General features: G+C 31.2%; 4 protein-coding genes across 4 annotated transcripts; 2 read left to right on the top strand and 2 right to left on the bottom strand.

Annotated features, from left to right (window-relative positions):
- Positions 1-262: 262 nt before the first annotated feature.
- LOC137838139 (uncharacterized) lies at positions 263-3187 on the bottom strand. Its single transcript, XM_068647379.2, has 5 exons — positions 2297-3187; positions 1860-1912; positions 1459-1607; positions 1214-1365; positions 263-1114 (listed from the first exon to the last, which is right to left on the bottom strand). Exons 1-5 carry the CDS (start codon positions 3066-3068, stop codon positions 699-701), a joined length of 1542 nt encoding a protein of 513 aa, XP_068503480.2. The 5' UTR covers positions 3069-3187; the 3' UTR covers positions 263-698.
- A 214-nt stretch (positions 3188-3401) lies between these two features.
- LOC137838143 (nucleophosmin) lies at positions 3402-6183 on the top strand. The gene is made up of 7 exons (XM_068647384.2): positions 3402-3770; positions 3887-3997; positions 4164-4232; positions 4545-4676; positions 5153-5230; positions 5511-5642; positions 5722-6183. Exons 1-7 carry the CDS (start codon positions 3573-3575, stop codon positions 5902-5904), a joined length of 903 nt encoding a protein of 300 aa, XP_068503485.2. The 5' UTR covers positions 3402-3572; the 3' UTR covers positions 5905-6183.
- Positions 6184-6947: 764 nt separating this feature from the next.
- Positions 6948-10312, bottom strand: PRMT11 (arginine methyltransferase 11). The gene is made up of 9 exons (XM_068647385.2): positions 10065-10312; positions 9908-9918; positions 9569-9724; positions 9378-9441; positions 9134-9276; positions 8940-9027; positions 8669-8784; positions 8427-8577; positions 6948-7342 (listed from the first exon to the last, which is right to left on the bottom strand). Exons 1-9 carry the CDS (start codon positions 10258-10260, stop codon positions 7137-7139), a joined length of 1131 nt encoding a protein of 376 aa, XP_068503486.1. The 5' UTR covers positions 10261-10312; the 3' UTR covers positions 6948-7136.
- Positions 10313-22400: 12088 nt separating this feature from the next.
- Positions 22401-24314, top strand: LOC137838146 (1-aminocyclopropane-1-carboxylate synthase 7). The gene is made up of 3 exons (XM_068647386.2): positions 22401-22675; positions 22774-23063; positions 23180-24314. Exons 1-3 carry the CDS (start codon positions 22505-22507, stop codon positions 24039-24041), a joined length of 1323 nt encoding a protein of 440 aa, XP_068503487.2. The 5' UTR covers positions 22401-22504; the 3' UTR covers positions 24042-24314.
- Positions 24315-27802: the final 3488 nt, after the last annotated feature.

Here is a 27802-nt window from a genome sequence, read left to right on the forward strand (position 1 = left end):
GACATTTTTTGTACTTACGCTACTAAATTCTTCAATATCAAGACTTCATTGTTTAAACTTGAGGTAGTAAGCATAATACTTCAATTCATCAAAGTAAATTCTTCAAATCTAGAATTCAATTAAATGGAAAAACAGTTTTTATCACTATGCTCAAAACAGTTATTTAGAGCTCCCCTGCCACTGCATTGATTAAAGATTCGGGCAGTTTGGAAGATTCTCTAATTTTTTTCACCAAAGATATGCTAACCTTCACCAAAAATCCTTTTCAGAGTACAAAATTGCTTCTTCATTTATGCAGCTTCATTTGAAGTTACATGCATATCTAGATTACCAAAAAGGCAAAAGCAAATAAAATGTAAGGCACACAAAGAGGACAAATTTCAGCCTTAATATCAGACATTACTAACATAATATAATACAAAAAGAAAACTAAGCAGCTTCTTAAGAAAGTTCAAGTGCAATTGCAATGTAACTGCACCAAAAACTCGTTAGAGCCTGCCTGAACTAAATTAGCAAACCCGGAAACACAATGCTGACAAAACTGATGAGGCTGCACGCAACTTCTCACGCCTTGAGACCTCACATGATGTAAAGGATCCCCAACTACATCACAAAAAGGGACTGTGGTAGCTATCTAGTTGGAGTAAGTAAATAACATGGTTGTGGCTTTAACACTGATATCAGTATGTTATTCTAGCTTATGCATCTGTATCTGAGATCGGGTCCTCAACTTCACTCTCACCACTTGAACTATCATCTGCGGTTGAAGTCCTGGCTTTGACTGGCTCAGAGTTTTGATGGAGATCATATTTGACAAATTTAATTTTCTTTTCACTGTGTTTTCCTTTTCGTTTCCGATCGGGTAACTTCATAGTTTGGGCAGCAGCTACAAACGCATCACTAATCAAGTTGTTTTGCTTATCATCCTCACCTGCATTTCCCTCTTCCCCAGCATTATCAACATAAAAAAGGTCACCATCTGCTATCTTTCTCTCCAAGTTACTTGCAGGGTGCTCGGGTTTGGAAATATCAAGACCTGATGTAGCATGGCTTTTTAAAATATCATCATCTTCAAAAACTCTGATCCCTCGGTTCTCAAGGCTCAGCAGCCAATCTATTAAGTAGATTAAACAGTGAATAAAGAAAATATTTTAGGTGTATAATGCATTGAGCACCATATCTGATCAGAAATATAAGTTGCAGATCTACTTACGTATAAGAGCTCTGGGAGAGGATCCATTAGCTTTGCCTACTTTTTCCTCCAAAACATTCTGGCTTGTAACCCATTTAACTATTTGCAATGGCAATCCAGAAGCAGAAAATGCCTTGATATAAGAGATAGCTCTATTCTGGTCACCAAGTCCCCTATATTGATACAGAATTAGAATTTACACCATGTAAAAAAATGAGAGAACTATATACACATAATACAATAATTAATTCCTCATAGTATCATACCTAAAATACTCCACAGCCCCGTGAGTAGCAACCAATCTCGTCAAGGTGAGGTTTTTTATGTACTTGACATTTGAATAGAGGAAAGGGTAGTCCACCAATAGTACAGCATCAAACAAAACTTTCCTTGATAGAATTTCATCTTCAGGTTTCTGCACGGACAGAGATAGAAGGAAACACTTTTTAGAATCCCAACATTCTGATGAATGGACCAAGGAAATAAACAAGGGTAAGTGTAAAACTATGAAAAGTTTGATTGTACTAGCAATACCCCCCGTGGTCTAAAATTATGGTGTTGGACTGTTGTGCAATGGAAATGAGAACAAATACCCTTTCTAACTACATACATCAAATATGAAAGAAAGAACATAAACTTATAGCGAATACAAGGATAAAATACTGACCAGTATTGAGATAAAAGGCAATGGTGTCTCCAATGCCGTCCTCATAAGGATCTCTGGTCACACAAAAGATAAATCCACGTTAAATAGAAACCATAAAAATGAGAATCCAAGTAAGAGAAGAGTTTAAGCAAATGATCAAGTGCTTCTAATGGGAACTCTTCCATGACCCAGCTGAATTCAATCGTGAAAAGGTTAAAAATAAAAATTCATGGACAAAATGCACCAAATATGCAAGTAACTTGGCCCATGGAAAGTTCATGCATTTCATAGAGAACATTATAGTGCAAAACTATAATTTCACTGCTACACTCAATTGCTTAAGCTACTACAAGACTACAAGTGGTTGCCTATAAAACAGAAAATTTAGAGTTACATTGTCATGTATATGAAAAGTAAGGGGAAACTGAGATATAAATAAAAAGCAAAACCTTACTAACCCAAAAAGTACGTGTTCTGAAAGCTAGATATTGAGCTAACAGCCCAACTCTTCAGCTTCGATTCCAATCCATCCCTTGACGTTGCCAGATGAAAAGAAAGACAAAGTTTCAATAACAACACTTCCATGATAATAGCACCACCCAAGTAATCAACATGAAACCCTTTGGAACAAATCCAGCCACAAACATCACTGCTCACAAGAGGTAACAAAGATTCAACCGCTTCATCATTCATGTCCACCCAAAGATGAGCCAAATCAGTGAAAGGAAAAATCAATCTCGAGGATTCAGATTCCTCCTCATAAACCTTGTTATGACAAGAAAGGCTTATATACCCAAGAACTACATCCACCAAAGACTTCACCTCCCTCATAGCTTTCTTCTCTGTCTTGCATCTCAATTCCCTCCCTAACAGCTCCACCATCACTCCGTGAAGCGCAAAAACAACAGGAGCCAGCAAAACGATGCTCTTTGAAGCACAAACAGAACCTGAACACGCAGAAAGCAACTGAAACAAGTCTTTCGCGGCCAATATCATATTCAAGGCATCGCCTTTCTCCGGGTTACGTCCACGAAAGCTTATTGCAGCATAGGCCCATATCGCCTCGAAGGGTGGATCAACCTTCGCTTGCATCAATTCGTAAAACGTAGAGACGAAAGGAGACAAATTTGGAGATTCTTTGGAAATCTCAGACAAGAGTTCTTGCATTGAGTGTTTCAGCTTGAGGGCGTAGTTCTCACCCACTAAAGGGACCAAATCTGTGGCCTCCATTGAAGAAGAGAAGAGAGCTTGATCGATGTTCAAAAGTATTTTGTACAAATCTGATTTCTAGGGTTTATAAGAGAAGGGTTTTAGTAATTATTTGGTGCCCGGTTCGAACCGGTTTTGTATTGACTCTTACGTGGACTGTAAAAATTGGATTTTTTTAGGGGAAATTTGAAATCTCAATCATAAAATTAAGAGAGCACTACGTGTTTGCTTTCTCCTCATTGGTGGAGAATATGGGACCTAGCATTTTTTGCTTATCTGGACCAATCAAATGACCTAAAAAGGGGTAATTTTATGGGCGTAACCGTAATAAGACCAAGAATTTAGAATTATTTTAAGATTATTATATAAATATAATAACGGGGTTTTTCTTGATGGTTGATCAATTTGGTGTGTTACTCACGTACCCACCGAATCGTACAGTTTAATTTGGTGAAAATTTTGATCTTTCTAAGAATCAGCTGCTGGTACTATCCGAGGTGGTTGCAGTGTGGTGTTGTTTGGAAGATGAAGGGAGTGTTTTGGGTCTTAGTTGTAACAGTGGTGGTTGCAGCATGGATGCCCCTCTCACACTGTTCCAAGAAACCGGTTGGGGTGGCTAGAAAGGAGGACATTCCGTACATAAGGTGTCAAGTGTGTGAGAAGCTCGCTAAGGAGTTGCATCAGCAGGTTCAGAAAAAGCAAGCTGAGATCTCTCCCAAGAAGGTTCTTTTCTTGTTTTTTTGTTCTCCTGAATTGCTTCCTTGAATTTGTTTCAGAGCTGATTTGTAGGCTTTTGGTGGAAGATAGATATTCAATGATTTTGTGTATTTCTGTGTTAGATCTCTGAGTACCAGATCATTGAGATAGCGGAGAATGTTTGTAATCTGAAAAAGGCAGAAGCGGATTGGATATTGCGCATAGATATTGTGGAGGAAGGAGATAGGCTGCAGGTAAGAGGACTCAACTTGTTTGATTCTAATTTTTATTTTGAGTTTGACATTGTTATGCCATTTTCCTCCCCATTTGTTGCAACCTTGTACTTTGTTTGGATTGTGAATGGAATAAGTATAAGTCTTACTTAGATGTTGTTTTTCCAACTTCCTTTCTCATTATCAGCTTGAGGAACAAGACTCTGAAGGACAATGCAATTCGGAATGCAAGACAATTGAGCGAGCCTGTCAGGATGTAAGTGTGTATTTCAAATTCAAATTTACACCTTCTCAGTGCTTTTGTTTGTCACCGTGAATCTCAATATTACTGGCTTATGTGAGAGAGTTGAATAAAGGAACAAGTTTCACTGAATATCTATTTCTCAATCTAATGAGATTACTATGTCAGTGTGTTGATGTTGTTGTACTGTTCATCATCTGAAGTGTACTTCCTTGCACTGGTTTGTATTTGTTGTGTTTTTTAAATATCCACATTTCAAGATGGTATCTTGTAAATCTTTATGCTGAGATGTTTGTGATTACTAAATTGGTAATGTGGAATTTGCAGGTTATTGGATATTCGGATACTGATGTTGCTGAATATTTATATAGTTCCAAGCCCGATATTGATTCATTGCGCAATTATCTCTGCAATGACCTTACTAAAGCATGCAGTACCAAGCCACCTCCTGTCCCTAAGGTAACTACAGTTTGAAATTGATGCTTGATGCTTCTATTAATACGGTTATGATTTGCATACACTTTTCTTATGAACTTATCGATGCATGGAAATTGATTGTTGAACATAATCTTTTTGGTTTTGAAATTTATTTTTGAATACCAAGACATGCACCAACTCAATCATGAAATACTTTCCAGCATCAATAAGTATCAAGTGTTGCTTCCTGAACAAAGGGTTGTTACCGATTAACTATTTTCCGCATATTAACTTCATATATAGAAATGGCTTTTGACCAGGAATGCTGTTTCTCTCTACCTTTGCCTTTAATTTTTGTTAATGTCTACACTGAACATCAGGGTAAAGTGCTAGTTTCTTTATTTTTTTTATAAAATTATAATCTGTGATTACTTTATCATTGCTGTTTGATGATGTAGTTGAGTTCTTTTTGGAAAATCTTGTTATTTTCATCATGAAGATATCTATTTGTGTTGCAGAACAGAGCACCTGGAGAACCATTTGCTGCAAAGTCTTCCAAGGAGGCTGAAATGGAAAAACTGCTGAAATCAATGGAGGTATTTTACCTTTTCTGTCCTTGTTTATATTTTATATTTTAGAATAAAAATATATGCACTGACAGTATAAAGGTACGTTACATTGACATGCTGCCTTAAATGATCATGTATGTTAAGATTTTCTGACTTTCATAATAATTATCTGAAAAATTATACTAAGGATTCTGATTGGTTATCAATGCAAAAACTTTTACACTAATAATACATGCTTAATAAACTCTTGCTTGCTCTATGTTACTGGTTGTACATTATGATCACGTTGCATTTCCTTCTGGTTCAGGGCATGCCTGGAGCACCAGGCATGAAAATGTACTCGAGGGATGATTTAATGAACATGAACAATTTTGGTGGTGAAGATGGTGATGATGAAGACGAAGACGAGGATGATGAGACGAACTTCCCATCAAAATTGGTATGAACTGTCCCTTTCATTCATGTTGATTGAAATTTCTTGATAAAGAGTGATGGTTTGAGTAAACTGCATGTTCTAGGGAAAAGTTTTGAAGGCAAAAGAAAGTGGAAAAAGAGACTGGAAACAGGTGATAAAAAAGGGAATTGAGGACACAAGCAAGACACTGAAGAAACATGCAAACAAAGTTTCTAATCATATACGACAGTGGTGGAGGGGAAAGAAGAGAACCACTTCAAAGAAGGGAGGGAAGCAAGAGCTTTAATGCTGATATGTATTTCCTGACCGTTGGAACAAAATTACATCACCACGTTTGGTTACTGATTACTGATATGGACATGAATTGGAAGGAATATCATTTGAGAACTTCACCATCACCACTTGGAATCATTGGTTTTGCAGTCAAGGATGTGCTATCTAATGTGTTTTGGTGAGTCATTTGTTGTCTGATGATGATGTATGTGAAGGGTGTACACTCAGCTAACCTTTTCAGAGGATAAAAAATACTCTTTTTTGAGATTTATGCATCGATATTTTTAGACAAGTTTTGGAAATTTAGTGCTATTTGGAATTGAAAAACTACCCAGAAGCTGAAAATTTTATTTTAATGGATATTGATAAACAAATGTATGCAGAGATATAAGTCAATAGAACAAATCTATTTATTATATTTTTATTTTAAGTAAAATGATTTTTTATTTACTTTCATGCGCTTATTGGTACTCCTATTAAAAAAATCTTTATGCCAATATTTGTTCATCAAATTAGAAACTTCAAAGTTTATACTTAAAATTAGTATTAAGTAAAAAAGGATACATCATATTAGAAATAAACAATCCCTTATGGGAAGTAATTATGTTATACATGGACAGTAATATGTTTTGAAAGGGCCAATATGTGATTGAGTCGAATCAATCTTCTAAAAAGAATATAACAATAAAATTATGTGTAGTCGTTTCTATCAGTTCTTGTACAATTTACAACATTCAAGGAATAATTTGAACAAAAAATTCATTTTTGAAAGACTAATATTTGACAATTTGTGTATATATTTTATTAACTTTTTGATTTATTTACAAGAGCGATATTCAAAGATGAAATTAATAATTTATTCAAAATCTCATGGTATCTCGATACCCACCTCATGATTTGAAAAGAAAAATAGCATGGACATTATAACAGTAAAGAACACATTTCTAATCCTTTAAACAAACATGGCAGGCATAATTATTGTAATTTGCAAGTAATCACATATGTTTGCTTATGAATTGTCAATCTCCAGGCAAGAGGGGGGGAAACATAATAAAATGGTAAACAATAAATAGATTTCAAATTATATCATTTCATGGAAACATAATGTTCAAATACTTGAAAGAATTCAAATAAATAGGCAAACATGTTACATTCATTAAAAGCTAGCCTCTAGTTTAAAATAGAAGCAGCAATTGTCAAAATCTTACAAACTGCATGAGCCAACCAATAAACCAAAAACCAGGTTCAACGCATCTTGTAGTACTGAACCCTTGAAACATTGCATCGCTTTCCATTCAATGAATACTTAACCATTATATCAACATCCCGGGGATTCTTTTTATTTGGTGCAACAGTCATGCTTCCTACAATTGCCTCCCCCTCACAAATGGTCAAGATATCTTCCAGATATAGGACTGTTTGTTTCCAATGTGTAGTTCGTGATTTTGGTCCTGCATAAAACCTCAAAAGGTGAGTGGTCCCAACTCTGTCGTACTAGTTTAACAAACTTGACAGAACCACACTCAAATGAATTTCCCTAATTAACATACAACAAAGACATCATGTTATAACAAACTAGAAGCCTGACTTAGCAAAATAGTTAGTTACAACAATGAGGTGGTTATGTTTTGGTTATCAATTTTGTTTTAATACTTTAAAAACAATTTTGTATCACAAATCTTTAGGAGTTAATTCATACTTCTCCTCAATTCTGTTTTTCTTTTCTGATTTGTTTGACAAACAAATTGTAAAGAACATTTTCACACAAATTTCGGCAACCATTTTTTGGAGAAAATAAATCCAGCATAGTTTCAATAGATAAGTCAATTCTATTCAGTTAAGTCACAGAAAAAAATGTTGCAGTTTGATGAAACTTTTAGAGGAATACTTTTTTTTTATTTGTCTAAAGCAAAGAAACGTAAGAGGACAGAAATTATGATATAGAACGGTTACTACATCCTTCCCTTATTCAAGAAGGTCTCCAGTAACAACTACAATGCCTTTTTCACCCACCATATCACAGCGATGAAAGCTATAGCAGGGTATCCAGAAGATTTGGAAATCTTATCAGTTTTCAGGTTGGCAAAAGCAGTTAAGACATTATTAACAAAGGCTTTTGCAGACAGCTAATAAAGTGCTGACAAGATGAGAAAAGAGGAAAGGATATTGGGAACTGGCTGATTTCATCCTAGACATCATTGCTTGGACTGATTAGTGCTTACAAGTGGATATATGAGTTAAGCATAAACTCACTAAGATGTTATCATAGTCCTTCAGAGTCTATATCATACTCCTGTTAAACCACCTATAAATATCTGATTTCTTGTTCAAGATGTTCATCTCTCGGCATAATGAAGGTGTTAGAGATCACACATTAACTAGGAATAAGACCGAATTAATATATGTATACAAGTGAGATGCAATTCTCAACTTATAAACCGGTTTTGCAAGGTTGTCAGGCACACACCCACTTATTAAGATGGACAAAACCAAAGATTCAGATAAAGAGTAGTGCGGAAGTAAAAAGGAATTAACCTGTAGAGAAGCCCATCAATTTATGACACTTTGTGAACGATACATCAAAATATGCAACAAGGGCATGAATATAGTCATCACGTTCAGCTACGAGCTTAAAAGGTGCTGTGAATGAAGCATCTCCAGGAGCCATCTTTGAGATATCCATGGTCTAAACAAAGATGAACCAATCAGTTGCATATTTTCCAGACAAAAGAAACTCCCTATAAGAAACATCAGACAAACTGTAACTATCAACTCACCTTGAGTAGTTGGCAATTTGTAGCAATCTGATTCTGGTCAACTGTGTCAACAAGAGGCTCCATTATGGCTTGCTTCTTGATGCAGCTCATGTTAAATCCATATACATTGTTCCAAACTGATATAGAAAATGAAATATATGTAAATACTACCAATAAATTGAATGACTTTTCTTTTGTCCTGTAAAGTTGGAAATTTTAAGCATTGTCAACACCATTCGCAGGAGCAGTTAACTTCAATTCTTTTAATAAAGGATAAAAATTATCAACTAACACTCAATTTTATCTTCTTTGTAGTCTGCATCTTCAATGGCAGTGAGGTGGAGGGATGCTCTATCTGGTAGTACAACTCCATCATCCGCCTGGCCAAAAAGAGGAAGAGAAACCCTCAAGCCATTGACCACACAGTTCATGCATAGAAATGATAATGAACTGTTATCAAACAAGAGCAAGGAAAACACAACTTACAAGCCATTTGTCACGTGCATAGAGCACGGAATTTAACATATTCTCAAACAACAAGAAATATCCCATCCATTCTGAAATTATTATATCAACTTTAGCAACTGGAAGCTCAATTTCCTCAATTTTCCCCTTCAGAACAGTAACAACTGTAGAAACAAAACAGCAATATATTAATTAAAGTGGATAGTTTTACAACTAATCAACATATAATGAAAATGTATTAGATGCAACATATAAATGGCATCACCATTAGAGAAACCATTAGTTTCAACAATCTCCTTTGCCATGTCAGCCATGTGGGAGCACTCAACCTGAGTTTCACAGATTCAAAAAAAAAATCAATAAAATACAATCTGGAATGCATAAAGTTAGATACAATCTCAAGTATTTTCAAGATTAAGAACACTTCAAGGATAAAAAGAAAGTTAGATATATAACCGCATAGACATGTTCTGCCCCCGCTTTGGCACAAAATAGTGATAAAATCCCAGTCCCAGCTCCAACATCCAGAACTACTTTATTCTTGAATAGAAACTTATTCTGGTAAATAACATTTTGATATGTCTTAGTTCTCACAGTGTCCTTCAACATTTCCTGCAGTGTAAAAAGAGGTTACCGCATACCTTTCTATGAAGCATAAAAAATTATTGAATATTTGAATTTTTATTTTTTATTTTTTTTGCTATTCATAACACAACTAGTTAGAAAAACCTAAAATCAACAAAAAAAAAACAACAAATTTAAACATCCTGCTGCATCCCAGTTGAGCATACTTACTTCATGAATTCCTGCAACCACAAACACAGACAAAAAAAAAATGAGAATGAAACAAACAAAACTGTTATAGTAAAAGCTTGAGTTATTAGTGTGCTTAATGAAAGATACCCAGATGAAAAAGTAAAAACTTTTTGAGTATTTGGAATTGGGAATATACCAAAATGAGAGTAGGAATCAAAATAGTAGTCGGCACTGGTTTTATCATCGGATTCAGCGATGTCACACATGGATTGGTCGAGGTTGGAACTCTCTTCGACAGCTTCCTCGGCATCCTCAAAGCGAAGGTGGCTACTCATGGTGGTGTCTTCCTTGCTTGACGAACACTGATTATTGTTGCTCTTTCGCCGACCCATCAACTTCTCTATCTTTACTCTGATTGGAAATTAGGGTTTAAGGTTTTAGCAATGACACACTGTTTTTTTTTATCTCTTTCTTTTATAGTATTTGGCAATATCTTTAGTAAAAAAAATAAAAAAATTGTGGGAAGATGAAAAAAATTAAATAATTGTGGGAAGATGAAAAAAAAATATGATAATATAATATGATCACTAACTGAAAATTTACAAATATAATTATATAATATTATGAATTTTACTTAATAAGTCTTATTTAAATTACTGAAAACACATACGCGGTACATGTATATTTAACTTTTATTGTAATAAAATAATATAAATTTATAAATATATTAGTATATTATTTTTATGAGTAATTAATTGGAAATATGAAAATAACTACATTTAAAATATATATATAATTTATAAAAAAAAATTGAAAATTTTATTTTATTATTATTTTAAATAAATGTTTAATTATCTTAAAATAAAGAGAAATTAGTTAATTGTTTTTTAATAAATAATATTATTTTTATTTATTAAAAAGTAAAATTATCTTATTAAAAAAATATTAATAGTGTATCCTTTATAGAAATATTATTGTTTAAATCTATTTTAGTTTATATTTTAGGATACTGCCATTTTCTTCTTATTTTTTTTTTGAAGTTAATCATTTGAATCCAGCCTTAAAACATAAATTAGAGACAAAAAAGCAATTAAAATTATACCGATATATAATACTTTAAAGAATATAATTATACATTTATATCTCAACTTTTTGTTTTATTCCTTGTTATTTTAAAATAATTTATATAAATAATGTAAAAACAAACAAAAATAGTTGTTATCTGTTTCCTTTCTCTCTTTTTTTCAAATTTAATGCTTTTATTTTTTTAATGATTACTGCTATTTTAAAATTTAAAAATTCTTTTGATCATTTTAAAATAAATAAAAATATTAAAAAATAAAAGTAAGTAAATAAAATATAGAAGGTGTATACTTGAGAAGTTTTTCATTAATCAATATATATGCATTTCTCACTTGATTTTTCAAACTTCATTTTCTTCAGTTATGCATTTCTCACTTGATTTTTCAAACTTTATTTTCTTCAGTTTTGAAACTTGAGCATACCAAACACATTAAAATATCTTAAAAATTAGTTTTATTCAATATCTATTTAACGTGTAAACATATGTATTAATAATATTTGGACAATTTTTTCTTAGAAAACATGAAACTTTTCATCTTAATCATGAAAAAGAGTATTCATTTGATCAAACAGATCTATATGCATCAATTCCAACACTTCTTTGATTGTTCTTGCTCCGTCATTTATCGATGATATTTTCCAAACATGCATCTTGTACAAACTTAATTTTTTCTTCTCAATCTTTGGTAGCACCAACACCATAAGACCACTCCAATTAAAGTGTATTAATCAATCATGCCACATACAAGAGTAATTTTCTTCTTTCTCCATCAAAAAGTTGAGTTTTATGAAAAAAAAAATGGAAAACTTTTGTTATTTGTTATTTTTAGCACAACAACAATTTTTCTTTTGAATAATTTTTTTTGCACTCTTAATTTTCAAATAAATAAAAAAATCATTGTCTTCAAAAAAGTTGTCAAATACTCAATATTTTTTTATCTAAATTTGGGACATAAATTTGATATTTTAATTGGAAAACTTTATGTTAGAAAATTCCAAAACAGTTTAATCAATATACTTATAAAAAAATATATATAATGGATTTTGAGAGAAATTGAATGGAAAAAAAAAATAAAATCCCAAAACAATTTAAAAAGATTAAATACTAAAATCGCAATTTAAAATTAACAAAAACTACCAAAAATAATAAGGCATTTGAAAAATAACTATAGTCATTACCACCGGGCCACACTATTATGTATGGAAGGTTTAGGCCCATTCTAAATGCATTGTGGAAATCACATATAATGGTCGTATAAAAATAAATTGATTTTATTCCACAAGAAAAATTAATTCAAATTTATAATAAAATAAAAAATTCACTTTTATTTCCTTATATAATTTATTTAAAGTGAGTTGATTGTAAAAATAATAATTATAATTATATACAATTGTATAAACTTTTTGTGTGAATAAATACTCAATCAAACCCTACAAATTTATTTTTTTCCACCCGGTGATAAACTTATTATGCTAAATCTTTAAAACTATATAAAATTTACGAAAAAAAAGCATCAACAAAGTTTAGATAATATATAAATTAATTTGAAGTTATATACCATTTTTCTTGAAAAATAATATATAAGATTTGTACGTGATTTTAGTTACATCAAATATTGTTTATATACTAACTAATTTGATTTTATATACTCTACGTATTTAAAAATACACTGAAGATAATTGTTTAATATCTAAAAATAACAATATTTTTTGTTTATTTCAAGATTTTACTGCAATTATAAAAGTATAGTAATTTATTATCCAATATAAAAAAAAATTGGATGAAAATGGTTTTTTTCTATTTTTAATTTTTTAAAATATATTATTTTATTAAGATAACTAACGAATATGGTTTTCATAATTTAAACGTTCATGTCGATAAATAATCATATATTTTTAGTCAAATAGACAGTACGTATACGTATATAATGAATACCATAATTAATATGTATCAAAGAATTTATTAATATAATAATACACAATATGATTACTTATACTGTATAATACATTTAAAAATGTATATGTATATATAGCCTTTATTAATCATTTCTTTTATTTATAATGCAATTTTATTACAATAAAATAATTATAAAATTCAATTTAAAATATTTTCTATTAATATATCCTATAAAAATCATGTATATATTTAAGTTACCATGCATATAATTATTTATATGTATATGTATATATGCTAACATAATATTTTATAAAATTAAATAATGAACTGATATATTAAAAATTTACAATAGTATTATAAGCTAAATTCCAGTCAGACACGTGTTTAGCTAATTAATAATATAAAATATTTAAATATTAATACTATTTTTTCTCAATTATAAGAACTTATAAAAGAGACTTACTTTGTAGAAATAATTGGACTGGTCTTCTCCAAATTGTTATTAGAATCGTAAAAAATTATTTACTTTCATTTAATTTTCTTTTTCATAAGCTGCTAATTTAAGAATAATAAAAAAATTACATTTACAATGCTTTTATTAGTCCTTTTTATATTATATAGTTATACTAATATGAATTATTTGAAAATTAAAAAATAATTTATTAAAATTTGTATATGCTAAGTTTAGTACATTATTATATAAACGATTGATTTAAATTTTGATATAAATTAACAAATATTTATCTTTTCCGTCACACTTATTTGTGTCTTGTTGTTGCTCTATTTTTTATCTTCGGAATTTTTAGGATGGATTTTGAATAATTGTGATACCTTAATGTGTTTATGGAAATAAATATTTATAAATAAACACTTTATTGTGATTTGGAAAATTAAAACAAATATCGAATTTCACCATATATATACTTGTCAAAATTTAATTATTGTATGACTATTATCAATTTAATTTTTTTTATGTTTATTGTTTATTATCATATGTACTACAAGTAATAGAGTTTACTTTTTGTTAAAATTAATGATTTGTTTGCAACATGTGTTTATCAGTAATTGTAATATTGAATCTTTAAAAAACTAGTTTATTGTATTTTGGGATATATATATATATATATAATGTTTTGATAATTATAATTAACATTTTAGATACTCTATGTAAATGAATATTTTCGTTGATATATATTTATGGTTTAATTGTAAATATGATTTCGACATTCAGTTTTTTTTTTTAAAAAAAAAACTAAAATTTTAGTTCTCAAAGTACCAAATATTGATTATTTCGAAGAACTAATAAGTTTTTTTTTTCTAGTTTTAAAATTTAATATATATTTAGAAACTAAAACTATGTATTTGCAAATTAAAATAATTTTTTTAAAACAATATAAAACTAATTCACTTTAATAAAATTGTTCCCCATCTTCCTATGGCTACTAGAACCTTCCCTTTTTCTCTTACTCAAGAGTTACTTCATATTCAACTCCTCGAAATTGAAGAATACTCACACTAGGAATATAGAACTGACAATTCTACTTGCTATAATAAAAACCCTATTAAAAAAATAATTTACAAGTAATATACAGAAAGAAAGTAAAAAGAGATAAACAAAAATATTATTTAGGTGAGTCTACAATAAAATCATTAATCAAAATTAATTTTAGAAATAAAAAAAATAATTAGTCACTGTAATAACCAAATTAAATGTTATTTTAGAGACTAAAAAAATTATTGATTTATAAATCAATGTCTATTATTGATAAATAATTTTTAAATTGGTATCTAAATAGCTATCAAGGTTTTTGTTACTGAAACTAATTATTTTTAGTCAATAAAATTGATTTTTTTTTTAATGATTTTGTTTTATGGGTATATATACATATCATCATTATTGAATGTATATAATTATAGTTGACTTCTTTAATATTGATATCTGAAGATCACACTGCACTGCAAGTGGAATTCAAACTTGATTTTAAGAAGCATAATCTTTGTGCACTCCATACTACTATAACATGTTGGTAATAAAAGTAGATAAATGTTTTGATGAGTTCCAATATATATGAGTTTGCAGCACTTATTGCTAAATTTGTGATGAGATTGCTTGGTTGGCATGGAGCTGTACTTTGTGTTATTTTAAAAGGGGAAGATGAACATATAACATGAAAACAAACCAATAGAAACAAAGAAGTTCCAAGCCATAATGAGAGAAAAAAAGGTTGCAGATTTTATCATATGTGTTTTCAGATATTGGTGGACAAAACAACTGATTATGTCCATCATAGCCTTTGTGGAGTTTTCAGGTTCACACATGCAACATAGGGAATATGCAATCAACCCTTTTTTAATCTATCCTACATCTGTGTTGCTCACAGATCCCGTTATCAGTACAGTAGGGATAAAGTTACACCATATTTCTGCAATTATTTTTGCCTTTCAGACCTAGAAATTTCCACACAAAAAGGCAATTCTTGGAGGCTATAGCAACATAAAAAACTAATAAACAAGACACATACTTATCAAGATCCCAATACAAAGGCAAGTGGAGTTAGAAACATAACTCATCATGCTCATCATTTTTCTAAACTTTCATCACAAATTTTCCATATTATTTGAGTTAGAAACTAATCCTGTTATATCATTGTAAATTTGTTTGATGAGTTTTGTACTGGTTAGGATCCGCATGACCGAGTAAGTACTCGACGTCTGATTCAGGCCGATCAAGATAACTAATGACAAAACTAATCAATGACTCAACATTAACTAATCTGATTTTATTAGGTCCAATAAGGACAAAAGACCCACGATAAGTATATAAATAAGTACAAATACCAAAGGTTCAGATATGCAATCATCTAGTACTAAATACTGAGTGTCGAGTTTTGAAGTTTGACTTGAACGTTAGAGTGTTTTGTACCGGTAACATCTGAGTCCAAAGTTCACGGAGAGGAAAAGTAGAAGAGCAAGAGTACAAGAGTTTGTCCAAGAGTAAGAAATGAGGTACAATTCAACTAATTGATAAGTGGTTCAATAGTCTTAGTCTTGTTCGAGAAAAAAGTTTTTTACATGTTGCAAAGAAAAATCGAACACAACAAGAGTCATCTGTCACATGGGTATTCTCATTAACTTTAGAGCATACTATGTAATCAAAATACTATGTTTATGTTGATGATTGAGTGCACTGATTAAGGTGATGGTCTTAAAACCTAGCTTGAAACATGTATTAGGAAGCTTGAAAGAGGTACAGCATGTGGACAGTGTTGTGCCACGTTTTTTGAGTTCTGAATCAGAACGAGCATTAAGACAATAACAAGGAACTTTGTCAGTTTATGTGCGTGTGTTGGGGTGTTTGTGTGAGGCTAAGCAAGGATTAAAGCTAGAGAAAATTATTGCATGCAGAGTCAGAGACAATTTGCTGGCATGTTTGTGCAGATATTGGACTTTGTGAGGAGCATTTCTGATTTGTATTTGTTAACAAAAACGTGTGTACGAACACGGTAAGAACGAGTCATGCACGTAAATGAGGGAGAAAACAGAATCTTCCTATATTAATATGCCTACTCCAATGCGACCCACTTAATATTCTATGCTTCTTTCTCTTCTCATAATCTTACATCACCAGAAAAAATAACAAAAATTCCCACATGGCCTCTCACCATTGCTCATATATCTTCTCAGAAGATTCATGCCCCTCTAATGGGGATACAACACTATCACAAATTCCATTTATCTTGCTTCTTTTCAACCCTAAACTTCTCCATCTTTTAGTTTAACATTGTCGATACGTGTTTCTCGGGCTTTCAATATTAACTTTTTCTCCACTCATGATCATAATCAGTGTTCAAGAACAGCAAAAATAATTACATCACTCTAACATGTTATGGACTTATTACATCTTCTTAATCTTCTCAATTACATTATGTTAGTATTAGAAAGTGGACTTTAAACCTAACTCAACTCCATAAAACCGGTTCATGAGATTGAGGTTTGCACCCAACTTATATACAATGGAATTTGTATCATATTAGTGCTAGGATAGACTCGAAATGACTCTGATATCATATTAGAAAGTGGACTTTAAGCATAAAACCGGTTCATGAGGTTGAGATTTACACCCTCTTATATACAATGAAAGGCTCTAATCTTTAGTCGACCATCTTATATACAATGAAAGGCTCTAATCTCTAGTCGACGTGGAATCTCCAACAGTTAGTGCTAAATACTCTTGTTTATGAAGTGTTTATGTCTTTAAAAAAAGGCATGAGTGGAGACACTTTAATGAACTTTTAAAAATGATTATTCAAGAACACATCCCCTTTCTCACGTATGATCTAGATTAATTACTAGATTCTGAGTGACTTTGAAGTTTATAAAACAAATTTTGTGTCGAAATGAAACAGTGTAATTATCATGATTTCATTGTCATTGTAAGGTTCCTCACAAGAATGGAGCAGCAGTCATTTTCAGAACTCTGCAGATTATAATTTCATGGCTGCTTCATGCTCCGTTGGACTCCAATAGTAACACTTTCTTGGCAATTAAGAGCTTCTCTTATACATATTCTGTATAAAATATATGTTTGTGACTTCTTTTGTTCCACCTAACACACCATTGCACATTCATTTTACTATAGTTCACAGTTAATTAGACCCAATGGAAACGCAACCTTTGGTCTGCATACAAATAATAATTAAATACATTTAAAATATAGAGAGAGAAAGCAAAAAAATACTTTCATCTTAATGACTACTTTTTTATTACATAAAACCAAGTGCTGATAAAAAAAACTAGTTATTTAGTATAAAATAACATTCTAATAAAAAAAAATCTACAAAACTTATACCTAAAAATTACTTTAAAAAAATAATTTAATTTCACTTGAAACATAATATTGATATAAGTATTCGTATTCTATTCAATAAATACTAATTAGTTCAAATTTCAGGACATACCAAACAATATAATTTATACTTTAAAAAAAAATATATATATATATATATATTTATAAATTATCTTCTCAATATTATCCATTTTTACAATTTGATGCCTAGAGGGAAAAAATACCATGTGATGAAAATAATAATTGGTGTGAAAATTATTAAGAAGTGAACTTTAAGTCTAATTCAATTTTCTTATAAGATGAGGTTTGTATCTATTATACTATGAAATATTCTAATTTTTAATCGATGTGGAATCTCCAACACACCTCATGTCGAAGCTAACAACTCCGATAACAATCTGATAGCGAGTGACCTGATAAGCCTAACAAATAATCGTTATGATAGACTAGAAATAGTTCTGATACATATTAAGAAGTGGACTTTAAATCTAACTCAACTTCATAAAATCGATTTATAAGGTGAAGTTTGCATCCACTATACTATGAAATGTCATAATCTCTAGTCGTATGGACTAATGAAGCATGAGAATCATATTGGAATTGAGATCCAAAGGAAACTTGGACTTTTATTACTTGAATTATTTTCGCGATTTATTTACATATTAGAAAAAATAAAAAATTGGAATATCTAAATTCTTCCATAGGACCTCTATGGATTTTCTTATAATTTGGATATGTTATTTAGGGATAAATGTTCTAGAAATAGGACTACATATTATGTATTTTCAACAAAAATAAAAAAAATCTAATTAAAACTAGAACATATTAAAATTAACCACCCATATAATTTATATCCTGGTAATCTCATGTGAATTTAAAATCATTTAATACTGCATTTGAAGTATATGAAAATTGACCTACCATATAAGTATATAGGTATAGGTCTTATTCTTTGTGGTGTAGCTAGCTAGAGATAATGTGTGTGTGATCTGCAGAATTTTGGAAGCAAAGAGAGCAAAGAGCAAAGAGTGATGGAGCTTGAGGATTATTTTTATGGAAGAAAGAGATCAATTTGGATGCTTTCCAGCCATGCATGTTGGAATTTAAGAGGGTAGAAAAGGGTGTGTAGGTAGTAAGAAGTCCACAACTACGTCTCCATTAACATTAAAAATTCAAAATCCATATCTGTTAGAGACCTCTGTTTGATACTTGTCTCAACCCTAGAGGCTGAAGTCGCCGCACAGTCGTCATATCTCACGTTCTCTATTATTCTTTAAGATTCACCATATTAACTGCAGATCTATAAACCTCATCTTCTTCTCTTCTCCACATGCATCCCTCTCATCATTATATTCATAATCTTCTTCTTCTTCCTCACTTCATTTCTATACTATATCTATATCTGTTACATCATTCATCGTGTTCAAAACAGAACTTTAAGTCTAATTCAACCTCATAAACAATGCACTCCTCACACTGAGACTACCAACTCGTGCGTGAAAATATACGTTGGGTAGTCTGATAACGGCTCGATAATGAATGACACGATAAGTCCAACAAATTCTCGCTCGGATAAACTTTAAATCACTCTAATATAGAGATATATATAAAACTAATATATAAATCGTGTTCAAAACTGAACTTTAAGTCTAACTCAACCTCATAAAACTGACTTATAAGATTCATCGTATCCTGTTAAGAAGTGAACTTTAAGTTTAACTCAACCTCATAAAACCGACTTATAAGATCAGATTTGCATTCAGCTATAAAAAATGAAATATCCTAATCTCTAGTAGTAGTCGATGTGGGATCTCCAATACACTCTCTCATACTGAGACCGTCAACTCGTGCGTGAAAATATATGTTATGGATGGTCTGATAACGGATGACACGATAAATCCAACAAACTCTCGCTCGGATAGACTTTAAATAATTTTGATACCATTTTCCTTACTCCCTCTTCTCTTTTTCTCTATATCAGATATATAAAATTAATACTTCCCTTATTTAATACTTCTCTAAGTATGAAATCATCCACTTATAAAAAAATGAAATATCATAATCTCTAGTCGAGGTAGGATCTACAATACATCCCTCACACTAAAACTACCAACTCATACGTGAATAACGGCTCGATAACAGATGACACGATAAGTCCAGATACAGATATATATAAAACTAATACATCCTTCTACGTGGTTGAATCCACAACAACACAATCCCGACAACTATATCCTTAACTCCCAACTCCTAAACCCTCTTACGCATGCATATATACTTCACCAAATTTCTTCTATAAATTACTATTATCTAAACAAAGTATCATACAATCATATCTAAGTCTGAGATATCTGTGTATAGTTGGTGTTTCTGTACTTAGTTCCTAATTAAGGTATTAGCTTCAATAATAACTCTTAGATTCAAGCTAATTGCAATTATGTGCTTTCTGGTTTTTTTTTATTTGGCTTTTCAATCATTAGCATTATTGGATTCACAACCACATACAATCATAAATAAGTCGGCACGTTTTCCAAAACTTGGTCTTTATTTAGGTTAGTACTAATCTTTTACAATTAAGTGAAGACCCTTCCAAGATCTATACAAGATTTCAGAAATTAATTAATTTTCTTCCTGTTTATATATTTTTATATTATTGAACAACTAAAAATTACTTTTAACAAAATTATTATCGAAGACGGCAATCTTATTATAAATAATAATTAATTTCAAGATTTAATTAAAATTTAAACACGAAAATATATTTAAAATCAGTACTTCAAAATATATTAACTCATGAGAATTTAATTTATTTATTTAGTATAATACATGTTTTCTTACATGGGCATTTTGTAAGTGTTTTCCTATATTCACATATATTCGTTAATACGATGGACCTAAGATAAATTCTTTCTAAATATTATATTTATGTAAAAAAAATATTGATAATATATATAATAATAATAATAATAATAATCAAAATTACTTATATTGTTTGTAATACACTGTCAATTAATAGGTAACAATTAATGATTGGATTTTATGCATAAACTGTTCTCTCCTTCGATAATGTTAGTACCCAATAAATAGCACAGGGTTAATTTAAATTTTATATAATAGTAAGAAAATTATTAAATAAAAACTAATTTCAAATAGATCAAAATAATGGATTACTAAACTAAAGATATTTTATAAACTAAAAAAATAATTAGTATCTAAAATAGTTTATATTATTAATAAAAATGTATAAAATAATTTTTAAATTAATATCTAATCATTAGTTACAAAGATTTATTATTTTTTTTCTTTTGTTGTTTTTAAATTTTTGTGTATAATTCCATTAGATGCATATAAAATGATCAATGACAATGCAAAAGGGTTTAAGGAAATTGGTGCAAATTTAATGAAATGTTGTTTTGATCATAAAAAATACCTAAATGGTGAATGCAGCTTAAGAATGACATAACTCTAAGCAGGGTGTTGATTACATCATTAAGTTAATTCTAATATGCACTTAATGTCTTTGAATGGAAAGAAAGTCACACACAGGAACACGTTTACTTGAAACTTTGCAAGTCATTAAATTCTGTTGTTTGCTATTGATGCATTGTGGGGTCAGAAAGATCACACAGGAGCTTCTTCTTTGTCCCAGCTACTTGCAAATCAGAATCTTAATCGACCATTTTTGCTACTTGGTATCTTTGTCAGGTCATCAAAACATAACTACTCCCAGAACTCCCCAAATTCTATTTACTTAAAAACCTTTTGCAGATCTTAATGCATGATTTGGTTTCTCCAAAGGAATTTTTGGAGTTTGTTTGGCAAGGGGGATTTATTTTTATCGAAACAATTAAATTAAATCGGTCCACTTAAAAAGTTGTTCAACCCTCATACCGAATAAAAAAGTCAAATAGTACCTTCTCACATACACATAAAAATCATAAAGAAATCTCTTACCGTCCCTTCCCAACACTACCAACTACAAAAGAAATATTAAATCGAATACATACATATCAAGAGTTCTAGACACCAGTCAAAGAACGAGAAACTCACTTATAATATCTTTGAAGCGATCAAAGACCAAATCTTAACCTTCTCAAGGACAAAAACTTCAGTATGATCACCGCTCCACCTTTAAATAAACAATTATTCCAATTTCTCAAAATCTCGTTAACCATTACTATCTAAATATTACCCATAATAAGATGAAACTGAAGTGGATGCATCAGAATTTTAAAATATTCGAAATATGACTCGAGAACAATAAGATCAACCGAACTCACTCCTAAATAATTTGTAAACAAGATTCCAAATTAGAGATTTGATTAGTCATAGGTTGAGAATGGAAGAAATTGCTCAACCACTTTACAATAATTAAATATGATGAAACCATATTGAATAACCCATCCAAAAACAACAAATATTATAATCTATCTGCTCCATTAAACCAAGCAAAGGGGAGCTATAATGATGGCAAAAAATCCCCCTCCAAACAACAACCGTATATTTTCTGTGTGGATCCGAAACAGTTGTCACAACTAGCAACAGATAAAGTATTTCTGTAAAAGTCTGAAGGGTAAAGCTCCGATTTGCTCACTATTGAGAATCAATAATTTATATTTATCTTGCCAACTTGAAGTAGAAGCCATTAATTTTTTTCTGTCATTTTTTCAAAGCCTATATATAGAAGAAGTTTACACAGACGCTTCATTCAACGCTCTCTCAGCTTTCCATCTCTCTCTCTCTCTCTCTCTCACAGTACCTTTCTGCTTTCTGTAATTGAGTATTCAACTCTCTTGCAAGGAAGCTAGCTATGGGTATTGAGATGGAGCAGACTTGTGTGGAGCTTTCAAATGTTGCAGTTTCTGAAACTCATGGGGAAGATTCCCCTTATTTTGCTGGGTGGAAAGCCTATGATGAGAACCCCTACGATGAATTCACCAATCCCTCAGGAGTTATACAAATGGGGTTGGCAGAAAATCAAGTGAGTGTGCATGTACATGTACATATATCAGAAGTCAACTCAGGAAAAATTTCACAGGAGGAATAACTTACTGATCCTTTCGATTTATTGTGGTGCAGGTTTCATTTGATTTGCTTGAGAAGTACTTGGAAGAACACTCAGAGGCTTCCACATGGGGAAAAGGAGCTCCTGGCTTCAGAGAGAACGCTTTGTTTCAAGACTATCATGGGCTTAAAACCTTCAGAACTGCAATGGCAAGCTTCATGGAACAAGTGAGAGGTGGAAGAGCAAAATTTGACCCTCAAAGAATAATCCTCACTGCAGGTGCAACTGCAGCCAACGAACTCTTAACCTTCATCCTTGCAAACCCAGGAGATGCTTTACTCGTTCCAACCCCATACTATCCAGGGTAAGTCACTGGTATATTTTTCTTATTTTGATTGGTGTCTTCGTCTTTATTTGTATTAGTTTGTATGAGGTTGATTTTTTAACGTATTAGTAACAATTTGGATATTTTTTTTACAGATTTGATAGAGATTTAAGGTGGAGAACTGGGGTGAATATAGTTCCCATCCACTGTGACAGCTCAAGCAATTTCCAGATTACTCCCGAAGCCTTAGACGCTGCACACAAAGAGGCAGAAGCCATGAACTACAAAGTGAGGGGAGTGCTGATCACAAACCCTTCAAACCCCTTAGGAGTAACAATCCCACGTCAAGTTCTTGAGGAGATTCTTGACTTCGTGATCCGCAAGAACATCCATCTGGTGTCAGATGAAATCTACTCAGGCTCGGTGTTTTCCTCCTCTGAGTTCACAAGCGTGGCAGAAATCCTAGACGGTCGCCAATACAAAAACGCAGAGAGAGTTCACATCGTCTATAGCCTCTCCAAAGACCTTGGCCTTCCTGGTTTCAGAGTTGGCACCATTTACTCCTACAACGACAGGGTTGTGACCACAGCCAGAAGAATGTCCAGCTTCACCTTAATATCTTCGCAGACACAGCACTTGTTGGCTTCAATGTTGTCGGACAAGAACTTCACCGAGAACTACATTAAAACCAACAGAGAGAGGCTGAGGAAGAGGTACCAAATGATCATTGAAGGGTTGAGAAGTGCAGGGGTTGAGTGCTTGGAGGGGAACGCAGGGTTGTTTTGCTGGATGAATCTAAGTCCAGTTTTGGAGAAGCCAACAATGGAAGGTGAATTGGAGCTGTGGAATGCTGTTCTGCATGAAGTGAAGCTCAATATCTCTCCAGGTTCTTCTTGCCATTGTTCTGAACCAGGTTGGTTCAGAGTGTGCTTCGCAAATATGAGTGAAAAAACTCTGGAAATTGCATTGCAGAGAATACGTCACTTCATGGAACGAATAAGGACACAGAGCGTCTAGAAATATATATATTTTAATCTCCGTCTAATCAGTTTATATATTGTAATTTTATTTTTTTTCAAATGGTTTGTAGTTACCATTTTGATAAATTCTTTATTCGGGAAAGATAGAGAACCCGAAAGTCACGATGTCAGAAAAGCAAATGCTGTAAAGCTGTTACCATTATCAATCCTTGTTTGCTTGCTTTAATTACTTGAGCAAGTTCCTCACAAATACCCTAATATTGTATCACCATCATTACTAATTAATCTGAATTACCAATAATCATGGAGCAAACCTTTGTCATTAAATTATTAATCATTTCACTCAGCTTTTAAGAATAATTGTTTATTCAACTGTAAACTATTATGAAATTTTTGGTTTTGTCGTGAATGGTACCATCAACGAGTTTCTCGTTTTCTGATTGGTACTTATAACTCTTTACTGATAGAGTGACGGGACTGATCTTTGAATTTTAAACCGTTTTTTAAGTAGTTATGACAGGGTAGACAGTTTTTCTGATTGGTACCTATAACTCTTTACTGATAGGGTGACGGGACTGATATTTAAATTTTAAACCGTTTTTTAAGTAGTTATGACAGGGTAGACAACTTTTCTGATTGGTACCTAGAACTCTTTACTGATAGGGTGACGGGACTGATATTTAAATTTTAAACCGTTTTTTAAGTAGTTATGACAGGGTAGACAACTTTTCTGATTGGTACCTAGAACTCTTTACTGATAGGGTGACGGGACTGATATTTAAATTTTAAACCGTTTTTTAAGTAGTTAAGACAGGGTAGACAGCTTTTCTGATTGGTACCTAGAACTCTTTACTGATAGGGTGACGGGACTGATATTTAAATTTTAAACCGTTTTTTAAGTAGTTATGACAGGGTAGACAGCTTTTCTGATTGGTACCTAGAACTCTTTACTGATAGGGTGACAGAACTGATCTTTAAATTTTAAACCGTTTTTTAAGTAGTTATGACAGGGTATCGAAGTTGTCTTGAAATGTTTTGTATTTTTTTTAGTTTATAAGAGGATTGAATTACTAACTGGATGACATTTGTTATATTTTTTCTGATAAAATAAAAAACTCATTGTGAGTTGAGAGTTTGAATCACATATAATTAACAGGTAGCAAAGTTGGTTTAACCAATAAAATATACAGAAAAACTCACTTAACCTATGCTTCATGGTGGATACTTATTATCATGATGTTGTGATCCTTATGTGGATATTCGAGTTGATTAAGAAAGAAATGATAAGATTATAGTTTGGTTTGTAGTTTTAAGTGTGTTTGGTTTTTAAGGTGATAAAACATGGAATGGTCCACCACGTGATACAGCGTCTGATTGAGATCACACGTACGTCAAGGGTAGATATTGACCACTAAGTTGTTTCCATTATATTAATAAGTAGCTTCACCACCAAGTTAATTTCCTTTATAGTTTAATTCATGTAATAATTAACAAATATTAAGCCTAATTAAGGCACCTCATTAGGATTAACTAAGACCTTCAACATCACTTATGGTTTGACTGAACAGGGAATATAATCTATTCATGCTTTCTAGATTGACACACCACTTGCTCAAAGGGCTTTTTCAGGTTTATTTTATGCTAACTCAAACACTGCTTTGACTTTCTTTCATTAAACATCTGTATATGTAGTTTTCAATAATTAAATCTTAATTATAGAACTAATAAGCTTCTGGGTACTAATTAAATAAAGTTTTTTAATTCTATATCATGTCAAGTCAACTAAAATGTCACTGAACAATATTTGACCAAAACAAACAACATTTAAAAAGAGAAAAGGAGTTGCAGTCATTTGTTGTTGTTTGGTGAATGACAATTATCCCTCTTCCTTTCCCACCTCAACTAATTACCTCATTTCGAAGACTACGTTAACTACTCTAACTGTACTTCGAATAATCTTAAAATATTTTATTTTATTTTATTTATTTATTTATTGTTAATAAAAAAAATTGACATTCCGATCATTCGATATTATAACAATTGTGTTAAATTAATTAAAAATCATTCTAACTTTTCAACAAGTTGAAGATTAATTATAATCAAATAATTTTAGACTTTCATGAGTATGAGTATGGAATATTTCTTCTGATAAGGAAAGATTTATAAATATATATATAAAAAAACTATAAGTAGATAAGTGTTCCAAAGATAAAAGGGAAGGATGTTTTAATTATAACATTTGTGACTTAAATATATTTATCTTTAACTTGAATGTGAGAATGTCTTTTTAGGTAGACATTCCTCGTTTAACGAAAGACTGAGAGATCAAAAGGAATCAACAAAGACTGAGAGATCGAAAAGTACTACTAGAGATCAAGAGATTGAAGAAAGTGGCGAAAGAAGAACTTGATAGACTAGATCCGTCCATATAAGAGCACTTTATAACTTATTATGCAGAAGCTTTTAAAGAAGAATTTGGATTATTTTTCATTTTTTATCTCATGTAATTAGAAGATATTACTTTTCTTATTTGTTAGTTTTTTTTTATGTTACATTCTAAAGAATTATAAATGAATTTATAACTCACTATATATATCAACAAGCAATGCAATGAGTGACTCTATGAAAATATGTAAACTTAAAATGTTTATCTTTTTTTAACAAGATGAAAAACATAAACTATACAATTTTTTTCTACAAATTAAAATTCCTAACATATATAATAAAACTCATATACTTCCCATTCTCACAATTTGAGATTTTCAATATCTTTTTGGTTTCTCATTGAAAGAATATTTTAGAAAAACTTGTTTATGTTACGAGTAACAAGTTCTATGACTAGTGAAATATCAGTATTTATTTTTTAGTTGATGTACTATATTATTTCAGATACTAGAATTAGTAATTAACTTTTTTTTTATAATATGTATCATATGTCTAAAATATACTTTATATTTTGAAAAATATTTGTGTATTATGAATTTTAATGCTATAACATAGTTTATATTCTTTAGTTTGGTATATTATTCACCTAATATAACAAAATATATAGTATATGTTTATATTTTATGCACTTATTACACATGAAATGACCTTAATGATTTATTGGTGGCCTTTGACTTGTGCATGGTTTTTTCTCTAAATTTGAAGTTGGTGGTAGATATGAAGTCCTACTTACCTAATCGTACGCCATACATGTGTAGGACTTCCTTATCCTTCACCATCCACAAAGTCTTACGCATCAGATTCTTCACGTGGACCCATGCATGATATTGGAATCATGATCATGATGCATGTATGCGTGCATGAATCATGATCATGCACATCACCACCTTCACAGTGTGAGAAACTTCACGTGGGTCCATGCATGCAAGGGCATGTGGTCATGGGATGATGATGGCAGGAAGATGTATGCATGTCAGAGTGCCCTAGATTTCTGTGCATAGTGTACGATACATATTAAAAAGACGTAACTTGTAAATGCTGAATAAGATTTTATTCAAACTTTCATACACTCTAAATTTGACTTCAACCAATCTTATAATTTTTGTTTCGAACTGTACCAAACATGTGAAAAATCTTTTCGTTGTCCCTTAAATTCATATCAATTTTAGTTTAACTTGCGACAACGAAATATGTTATAAAGGACGATTATTGATCAACAAAGAGAGTGATTTTCGATTTAGATTTATAAAAAAAATTACTCATACCATTCATCACTGATAAAAATAATGATGGTGGAGGTAGATATCTATTAAATTTTTCCAATAACAATCTTCTCGTATGTTTGATATTTTT

The sequence above is a fragment of the Phaseolus vulgaris genome, chromosome 4 (assembly GCF_051622355.1).
Source record: "Phaseolus vulgaris cultivar YP4 chromosome 4, ASM5162235v1, whole genome shotgun sequence".
Classification (NCBI taxonomy): domain Eukaryota; kingdom Viridiplantae; phylum Streptophyta; class Magnoliopsida; order Fabales; family Fabaceae; genus Phaseolus; species Phaseolus vulgaris.